The 10,412-nt window shown below is 34.6% G+C and overlaps 1 protein-coding gene across 1 annotated transcript; it reads right to left on the bottom strand.

The window, feature by feature from the left end:
• Positions 1-5,079: 5,079 nt before the first annotated feature.
• On the bottom strand, positions 5,080-10,087 carry LOC126628052 (uncharacterized). Its single transcript, XM_050297641.1, has 6 exons — positions 9,843-10,087; positions 9,659-9,708; positions 9,107-9,212; positions 8,964-9,022; positions 5,176-5,529; positions 5,080-5,117 (listed from the first exon to the last, which is right to left on the bottom strand). Exons 1-5 carry the CDS (start codon positions 9,954-9,956, stop codon positions 5,478-5,480), a joined length of 381 nt encoding a protein of 126 aa, XP_050153598.1. The 5' UTR covers positions 9,957-10,087; the 3' UTR covers positions 5,080-5,117; positions 5,176-5,477.
• Positions 10,088-10,412: the final 325 nt, after the last annotated feature.

Genomic DNA, 10,412 nt, shown 5'->3' with positions numbered 1-10,412 from the left:
TACGCGTTAGACAGTGCCCACCTATGAATCATGAATTCTTCATTTTAGTGCAAACTCGTGCTCAAGAAGAGGAGGCAGGTTGGATTAGCTCGGAACGGCTTGCGAGTCGCATGAAGTGGCTTGGGTCGGCTTGTGAATGGGTTGAATTGACTTGAGAGTGCTTTAAACAGGATCACCAACCTTATGCGTCTGTCTCAAACTTCTTATACATTTCTATCACAAATAAGCAATCAACCACAATTATATTTCGAAAAGTTACTTTTGCTAAGATGATATAACAAATCACTATAAAATTTAGCGGCAAGTTAGTTACTATAAATACTTGTATTCTGCCAAGTCATACATAATAATCTACTCATTGATAGAAAGTCGGAATTCAATAACTTAAGTTTTGAATTTCGGTTTTTTTTTTCCATTTTGAACAAGCGTAAATTTCTAGATATAGTTAATGAAGTATCAATTTGTGAATCGATGATATTTGTTTGTCAAGAGATAAATCAAATAACAAATGAAAAATTGTTGTGAATAAGTAAAATGACAATGTACTGAAGTTGTTGTCATAAAGGTTTCTTTGGTGTCGTCAAATAATAACATCAAAATAATAGTATTTACGAATTTACTACAATTTAAAAGCATACACATACATATACCTTTTGGTGTCATCAAATCATCGGTCAGGGCTTCATGGCGGTGAATTAATCTTGTCCTCATCAATTGGAGAAGCAACTTATGCCATGAACAACTTTTTGATTTACACATTTACAGCCAAAATAAAATTACAGCAAGCATATATTTCGATTGTAATTTAATTAACTAGTACACATTAAGGAATAAAATTATTAGAATTAATGTTTTCAAAAACCTTATGTTGAGAGATGTGAGAATGCCAATAACAAAGCATAATGATTTTATCATTAGCATCAAAACAAGAGCAAATGAGGAACTATGGGTGTGAGGCTTGAAACTTGATTCAAATGGTAGTCTCCCCATTTCTATTGGTTGTGAAATTTTATTCAAATGTTATCAAAGGCTTCAAAGACATCAACGTTAATTTTTTTATGCAGCAAAAGGCAATGCGCGTAGGCAATGGCCTATGTTATCTGTGATTTTTTTTTTACATTCAAAGTTGGTTTCTACTTTGCTTTTTTCATCTTATACATATATGCAATTGGTAATGTTTGTGTGGGTTGATACATATTATTGATGTGTAGTACACGAACACAACTAAGATGTTTGATGATCCACTGACCAAAGCATTGCCAATTGGAAAGTTTAAGTCTCATGTTTCTCAGATGGATGTGCTGGAAAGTTGTGATCAGTGAGAGTAGTTTTCATTGTTGCCAGAAGATTGGGATTGTTATTGTGAAGTTGAAAAGACTGATGCAGTCGGTTCAATCCTAATGAAGTTAAGTTTTAATTTTCCTTTTGGTTTTGAGCTAGTTTTGCAACTAGTTTTGGTAGTCAATTTTTTGTTTCAGTAAATGTCTTCAAATTAAGTTTCATTTCTTCCTAAATAAAGAAATTTGTATATTTGAAAGAAAAATTAATCCCAAGTACAATTCATTTGATGCTTCGAAAACATTGTTTGGTTGAGCAGTTATGAATTGTCAATTTAGATATCAAAAATGTTGCTCTCACATGCGGTTAATGTATTTTAATCTTTTATAAAGTGGGAGCAAACTGGGTTTGATAGCATCAGTTCGATCACGAGTTATTTTTCAAGATTGTATATATGTAAGTATAGAATCAAACTACACTTTGGTTTCTAGTCGAAAGTTCTCAGTTTCTATCTTCTGAAATGCAATGAGCATTGGTCGTGAAGTTAAACTATTAAATAAAGCTATGTGATCACTTCTTGATGATTGGTGAAGCTATGTCTAAAATTGGTCTCATGCTCAACTAGGATAATATTAAGAGTATGAGCATGAGTTAGGTGTTTTAAAACCGACTAATTAAATCCAATTTGTGTAAGGAAGTCTTATTAGAAGGGGAATGCTAATTCTTATTTGAGAAGGATTATTATATATCATTAAACTGATAAATTGTAGAAAACATATTTAGTTTCTTATATGGATTCTAATAAGGAATTTTTATTGATTTTGGCAAGGATTATATATACTTATATGTAGTGGTTTCTATTCTCACATAATACACGCTATTTTCTAGACTAACCACTATTATAGTTTGAGCATAAGGTTTCTGATAGAGAAGAGAATGACTAATGGAAGTGTTATGCGATTTGTTCAACCATGACTTCTGTGAATGAAAGTTCTCGAGGTTAGTGTTATTTGTTTGATTCAATGAATTTAGGTTTTGTGTTTTGGTCAATTGTGGTTTATGTTACTAAATCTTGGCCTTGAGTTTATGTTTTAACAGATACGATATGGTTTAACAACACAAAATTTTGTTTGGTGAGGAGTTTCTGGGCTTAATAATAGACCGCTTGACAGAGGATAGCTAACATGTAGTTGTGATGTGAGACTTTATTGTTTTCAACAGCATTGAAATCTTTAGCAATATTTTTATCGAGGCCCATTAAAACATCATATCCACTTTATACAAATTCTTAATATGATCAATGAATACCGTACTTTTTGCAAGAGAATTGTTCTATGTATTAATCCATTAAGACTGAATAAGGTCAAGTCCATTAACTATATTATTTAACAAAATACGAGAAGGAAAAGCAAACAATGATATGCTTAAAGCCACATAAACATTACCAACTGCATATATGTATAAGTTGAAAAAGGACAAGTAGAAATCAACTTGGAATGTAAAAAAAAAAAAAGCCATAAATGACATAGGCCACTGCCTATGCACATTGTCATTTGCTGCATAAAAAATTAGCCTTGATATTTTTGAAGCCTTTAATCACATTTGAATAAAAGTTCACATTCAACAGAAATGGTGAGACTACCATTTGAATCAAGTTTAAGCTTAATGCCCATAGTTTCCTCTTGAGATGAATGTTTTATGTTTTCTCTATTTTTATAATAATAATAATTGGTGAGAAATGTTATTCAATATTATTTGGATTCTATATGTGAAAAACAAAAAGTTGTTCATGGCACAAGCTGCTTCTCCAACTGATGAGGATGAGATCAATCCACTCCCAGCAAGCCTAGTCGGCGATTTGATGGCGCCAAAAATACCTTAGCGTTTGCTTTGAAATTGTAGTTAATTCGTAATACTACTATTTGGGTGTTATTATTTGATGAAACCAAAGGTACCTTCTAGAAAACAACTTTTGCATGTTGTCATTTTACTTATTGACAACAATTTTTGCATGTTGTTATTTGATTTAGCTCATGACAAACAAATATATTCAATCCACAAAATATTGAAGTTTCATGAATTATATTTTAGAAATTACACTTAATCGAAATGAAAACTGAAATCCAAAACTTAAGTTATTGAATTCCGACTTTCTATCAATGAATAGATTATTAAATATGACCAGGCAGAATACACAAAGACTAGTGGGATGGTAAACATAAGTTCTAAAGGTAAGTGACCATCTTAATAGAAAACATGAAAGAACCTGTGCAAAAAAAAAATCACACTAATTACACATCTATGCAACCCCAAATACTAAAATAAAGCAAAAAAAATTCAGGCTTTATGTGATCACAAGTTACTTTGTATATAAGCTTAGAATCAATACTACATTTTGGTTTGTAGTTGGAAGGCTTTCAGTTTCTATGTTTTGAAATGCAATGAACATTCGTCGTGATGTTAAATAAGGCTATGTGATCACTTCTTGATAATTGGTGAAGCTGTGTCTAAAATTGGTTTCATGCTCAAGTGGAAAAATGTTAGAGTATGAGCATGAGATTAGGTGTTTTAAAACTGGCTAATTGAATCCAATTTGTATAAGAAAGTCATTTTCGAAGAGGAATGCTAATTCTTATTTAAGAAGGATTGTTATATGGCATTGAACTAAGGGTAATGCTAGGGAGACTATATTTGTAGACTAAATTTTGTAAACTAAATGACATGAAAGTTGATGATTGGATTATTACTTAACCGTTGATTAACGTGCTTAATTCTTATTGGTAACACATCTTTTAGTTTGCAAATTTGGTCTCTCTAACATTACCCTTAAACTAATAAATTGTAGGAAACATGTCTAGTTTCCTAATTGGGAATCCTTATTGATATTGGCAAGAATTATGTACTTACATATGGTGGCATCTACTCTCACATAATACACAGCTATTTTCTGAACTAAACCCTATTATTAGTTTGAGCATGAAGTTTCTGACAGATAGCAGAAGGACAATGGAGACAAAGGCAGAGGAGAAAGATTGTCCTTTTCTTTTCAAATTTTCCTTAATTAATTTATTTAATGTTAAAACTTCACATGGTACAAAATTGTTTGGTCAAGCTATGCAATTGACAAATTGACTAATGAAACTATGCAAGTGACATAAAAATCAAAATTTGGGTATGAAGGTGAGATGAAAAACACCTAGTTAAGGGTACTAAAGTGACTGGGTGGCTCACTAGTCAATGACAAATTTCAAACTCGTATTCTACACGGCACGTCCTGAATTCAATTCGTAACGCTGGTAAACCACACCATAGTAGCCAGGTGAAAACTAAATGCCTATCTGAAGTCTTCATGACCCTCCAGAAGGATGAACTATCATGACAAAGACACTAACTGGTCCATTTTTTAATATATATATATATATATATATATATATAATTACCCTTAGCTTTTTATCTTCTTTTGGATTAATTTATAATGAAATTAAAAATAAAAAAAATAAAACAAAAAAAAAAGAGAAAAAAAAGAAGAAGAAGTTTGTGTTCATTTTGTTAGTCTCATCGAGTGGCTCATAAGTTGTGGTCAGTCACGTGGACCACTAGCACTTGCACTCCACTCGTGAATTGCGGATGTGTTTTCCGTGGACATTCACCCAGCCCCAAGGATCCGTGACGGCGTTCTGTTCGACAGCACGACAACCGTGGTGTTTGGGTAGACGGCAGTCATAGGCAACAATGTGGCAATATTGCACCATGTGACATTGGGTGGGACTGGAAAGGTGGACGGACACAGGCACCCAATGGTTGATGATGGTACACTAATTGGTGCTGGTGCAACTCTTCTGGGGAACGTGAAGATTGGGGCGGGATCAGTGGTGCTTATTGACGGAATCATATTACAGTACTATCAAACAAGTTAAAGAAAAACATTCACGTCTCATTTGGTAAACTCGCAATCTTACAGATAATTTCCAAGTCGATGAACGAGAACATGAGCCGTAATGCCAGACATTCTGGACAGCCTGAATCCGGTGCGGAGCTCATCCTGTAGAACATGGCACTACATGCAAGGGGATACACCCAAGGGATGACCGGAAAATGAAGTCCGACTTCTATTTTACCTTTTCTCTTCTTTTTTCCGGTGTAGAAGAAATCCATGGCTTCATATGAACTTATTCTACAAGCAACATTGCCTTCAATGTTTAATAATTAAATGTACCCTTAATACCCTCAAGGCTCTCCCCCAAAGATAACCTGCAAGGCAACATGAGTCGAGAGTTACAAAACAACGTAAACTAATTCGTCAATTGCCATGATGCGATTATTTATGCAGGTAAACGGCCTCTAATGTCAATGGGAAAAAGATTAACATGAAAGAAAGAAAAGGTTGGAGGAACTAATTAATCAAAATGCCCCGATTAACCTGGCTAAGCAGGCAGAAACTTAAAGAATAGGGCAGAGGTAAGCAATCCGCCAATAAGGCTTGAAACATCTGCAGAAAACATTCCTATGCTAAACCAGGCCGCTTAGGACGACATGCAGCTCATTCTATTTATCGCCAAGGACAAGAACAGGCATGTTGTTTTTGGATACTATATAATAAACTACACTACTTACATGAGTAGCCTAATAATTGACTTGTGCATATTTTTTTGTTAAGAGAAAAATAAGTATTGCTCATAATTTTTCGGGCACAAGGGAGAAAATGAGAGAAGAAACTAAAGAACAACTAATTTAGCTCTGGCAACACCAGAGCAATCATCAACATTAGTTTGGACTAAATCAAGAGAGGCTCTGCACGCTCTTGAAAATCCATCTCACTAGTTAGACCCAACTTGGCTAACCTGTATGTTGCAAAATTTTGTTCTCTATGAACATGTTGCAGCTTGATATTCCAGTTCCCTTCAATAAAATTTCTACTCCGAGACAAAGACCATCAAGAGGATGATTAATGCTAGCAAAACCATGAAAAAGATTGACCACTAAAGAAGAATCCATCTCCACAATCAGATGAGAAAACTTTCTTCTTTTAGCCATCTTCAAACCATAAAACAATGCCCAAAGCTCAGCATGGAAACTTCTCCAACCCCTTTCTTAGCAACTATACCAATAATCCATATAACACACCAACCCCTAATAAATCCTCCACTTCCATTCACCCCATTGGAACCAACCCTAGCACCATCAACATTCAGCTTCAAAGTTCCAAAAGAGGAGGTTCCCAAGCTAAGAAATCTTGGACATGGTTGCGTTTACTAGATATATCAACATTGGCAGCAGTGGCTTTGAGTCAATCAATAGTAAAATTCCATATGCTCTTCCTTGGATCAGGTGGTTTTGTAACATTTACAACTTTTACAAGTAGGATCAAATTTAATGCCAGCAACTTCTCAATGAAATCTGCAGCTTTTAAATTTGGATCAATTCTTGAACTAAAGGCAGAGCATAATTAGTTAACCGTTCAGAACTTTGTATTTCTACCATTTCTAATTTTCCACTTAAGGGCTTTGTGTAACGTCTCCACATATCAAGAATACACATCCAAGAAGGAGAAGCGGCAATCCAAAGTTTTTTGTTGAAAAGATCAGCCCGTAAGTCATTGTCCTTTTTTAGCAACCTCCAACCAGATTTAGCAAGAAGAGCCTTGCTCATCTGATATGACTTCTTAATGCCTAGCCCTCATTTATTCATAGGGCAACAAACTTTATTCCAGCTTACCAAATGAGGTTTAGCTCTATCATCCCCAATAGTACCCTATAGACAATTTCTATTAACTTTATCAAGAGAATCACAAATACTGATAAGGAGACTTGCAGTTTATAGCATATACAGGAAGAGCAGAGGCAACACACTTAATTAAAGTGAGTCTACCTGCCATAGAAAGCATTATATTTTCCCCCAAGGACAACTTTATCCGAACCTTCTCCACTACGTAAAGATAAGTTGATTTATGAACCCTTTTACGCAATAAAGCAATGGCAAGATAAGTTCCGAGAGAGCAAGCTAAAGTTGAACCAAAATTTTTGATAATTTTCCAAGCCACTCATTTGCTTGAAGTGTTGCTCGTCAATTACCACATAAAAGCACAAGGAAGTAACTTTAAGTATTTTCTTAGCTTCTTAGACACAGGGATTAGTACTTTATCTGATTACTCATATCTGCGCTTTCAGTTAAAGGAAACCCACAACTTTTTACTTAATCCTTCAAGGGTCCAAATTCCACTAAAAGATGGCAGGGTCGCATTTATATCAACAATACGAGAACCTACTATGCCAATATACCTTTTTTATAGCATCTATCTCAGGAAGTATACAGCATGCATAGACGCCATACTCCTCAGCCAACACATCGCCTCTAGTCCTTAACCTATTGTTAATTTGTTACTAACACCTCAGGATGCAGAGATAACACATGTAACCCCCTTAATATGAGTGCATTCCATCCAGCCTTCAGAAAACACCACTGTCCTAAAGCAAAGAATTCTTCACCAAGTTTTCAAAGCCACTTCCAGAAAGGCCTTTGTATAATATGAATAATGTGTAGACCAAATATGCATGACCGACATAACTATCCTACTATTACAAGTGACAGTATGGTTCTCTCAACACACTAAATAAAAATACTCTCTGTAACTTGTTCAACCTAAGTTTATTCTTTGTCAACAACTCAACATCTGTTATTTATTTTTTGTAGAAATTTATTTAAAAAGCCATTGCACAAAATCAAGTTGCAATGGAAATTTAGAAGGGATCCATCTAATCAACTTAAAAAAACATCACGCTAAATTAATGCACTCTTCTCCCTTTATCCGATTCATCAAAAAGCTTTGTGCTAATAAGTACAGACAGTGGTTGTTGGCATAACCTGATAAGCACTGCTAGCACTGAATTACTGGGAAAATATAAAAACACTTTACAATGGTGAAAAAGGTTTGATATCCAGAACGTCACTTGAGTGACCCCAGCTTGTCATCCTCAATTTGGTAGGGGATCTTTATGAATGCCAACTATTTCCTAGTCAGTACAGATCTAAGAAAATCGATGATTCAAAATAACATATTATATCTCATTATAATTCCGGCAATTTTGCTCTTCAAGAGGTTTTAGACTGATCCAACCATTGCCCTTGACTATTACTACCTTAAACCCATTATAACACACACTGAGTATCTATGAACAGATAAAAATTAGCCACTAAACCCGTTAATACCAGAAAATAAGAAACCAAACTGACAATGAAGCCCCTAAATTGCCCCAACACTCAACTACAAAATGCACACCAAAAACAAACTTTTCCTTCAATCAACCTCTGTAATGTTGTCTAAAAGTATTGCAAGAAATTTCGAACAAAGACCAAGTTTTTCACCTTCACAGTGAACCAGTTGGCAGAAGGAAAAAAGAAAATAGATAAAAGCCATTTGGAAGGAAATAAGAAACTCGGTGATTTGATGTTCCCAGTAATATTTTGCAATTAACATATTTTTCCACTGTTAATAAATTCTATTTTATGGTTATGGAGATTCTTGTATCCATAATTGAACCCTAACAGAAATCCGGCTATGTAATGTAAAACTAACAGTTTGTAATTGTGGTCCTTATGTTATCCTAAAAAAAAAATATAATCATCACTCTGCATAAACCGAATCATATAGCAATAACATTTCATATCCATAAAGACTTGGAACTTACTTATGCATACAGTATTTGAACTCTTGGCCCCTAAGCATATCTTTTTCACCTTCTTCAAGCTACAATAAGAACACAACCCATGTAAAATAACAAATGTAACATGTCGAATCCAATAATGGAGAATCTAATATAGTCCATCTTACCGGATCGCTCTCGTAGATAAGCTCATAGCAAGTAGGAGAAAGGCATCGCAAAGCGCAATTTTCTTTTGCTATCAAGGAGGATTTGCATTGCCAACCCCACAATCCGCTATTCCAATCATCAAAAACAAAAAGGAGCAGTCAGAGACTAACGGTTTTAAAAATAAAAAATAAAAACTGCGTGCCAATCCATCATCACATACTTTAAAGCAACGAGTTACGAGTTCTATATGCATTGAAAGAATTTTCTCAAACAGTTTTAATTCAATACAGTTTGGAGGTAGACCATGTCAATCATACAACTAGGAAAAGCAGAAATTCTTGTTGCATTAAGTGAAAACAAATAAAGTGGCTTTCTTTAAAACTAATAACTCAAATATTTTGGTGGGGTTAAATCAAATCCCACTCTAATCAAACATCCGTAGCTCAAAAAGAAATTAAACTGTGAAATTAAACTGTTTCAATTTTCTTGCCACAATTGTTATAATTTCCAAGCAAGAATTAGTGAAGATAGAAATGGGAAATCAAAAAAGAGAGAGAAGGAAGTGGATATACCTCTGAATGTCAGCATAACACTGGCTCTTCTTCTGCCTTGTCTCAATATCCTGTCAAATATAACACACACAAAAAAGAACCCATCATAAATTCACAATTAGTATTAAAAAATAAAGGCCCACAAACATTGAAGCATATAAGAAATTAACAGAAGAAGAAGAAGAAGAAGAAGAATTTGGAATACAGAGATTGGGCGACGAGACTTGGCATTTGTATTGATGGGAGAGAAGTGCAAGAATACTAGTAGAAGAATTAGAATTCTGAGCAGGGAAGAAGATGAAAAATTATGATTTGCCATTGTGTTCTATGTCTTCTGATTCTGGGAGTTCAGTTGAATTTGGGACGACGATCGATCAAATTCAAATGTGCCTCTTTTCTCTTCGTCGTCCTTGAATTGCAGCAGTGAGATTGTGAACCGTACAAAACGGACACCCAAAGTGATTTGGGCTCAAAGGGGACGGTGCTGCGTAAGTTAATAGCCCAATATTGAGGGGAAAAAGGGTCCAATATCATCCTTTTTTGGGTCAATAGTTACGTGGGCCTCTAATGACACTTTTCATCCGTTTTGCCATTGCCCAGGTGATGGGAAGGAAATGAGAAATTCGAGGTTTGGATTTTTCGGATTGAAGAATTTATTGTTGTTGAATAGAGTAGGGATATTTTGACAAACATTGATTTTTTAGTCAACATGCCCTTAATTATTCTGGTGTTATGTGCTCTGAAACTGATGATTGAGGGATTTTTTAAACTGATA

This window comes from Malus sylvestris, chromosome 7 (assembly GCF_916048215.2).
Source record: "Malus sylvestris chromosome 7, drMalSylv7.2, whole genome shotgun sequence".
Classification (NCBI taxonomy): Eukaryota; Viridiplantae; Streptophyta; class Magnoliopsida; order Rosales; family Rosaceae; genus Malus; species Malus sylvestris.
Note: the sequence above shows the minus strand (reverse complement) of the source record. Positions and strands in the feature narration are given on the sequence as shown.

Coding starts and splice junctions, on each gene's coding strand:
- LOC126628052 (XM_050297641.1), bottom strand. CDS start 9,956: ATGGCAAATCATAATTTTTCATCTTCTTCCCTGCTCAGAATTCTAATT. Junction 9,213..9,658: donor TGTTATGCTGACATTCAGAG/GTATATCCACTT, acceptor TGATTGGAATAG/CGGATTGTGGGGTTGGCAAT. Junction 5,530..8,963: donor TTCAAATACTGTATGCATAA/GTAAGTTCCAAG, acceptor GTTGCCTTGCAG/GTTATCTTTGGGGGAGAGCC.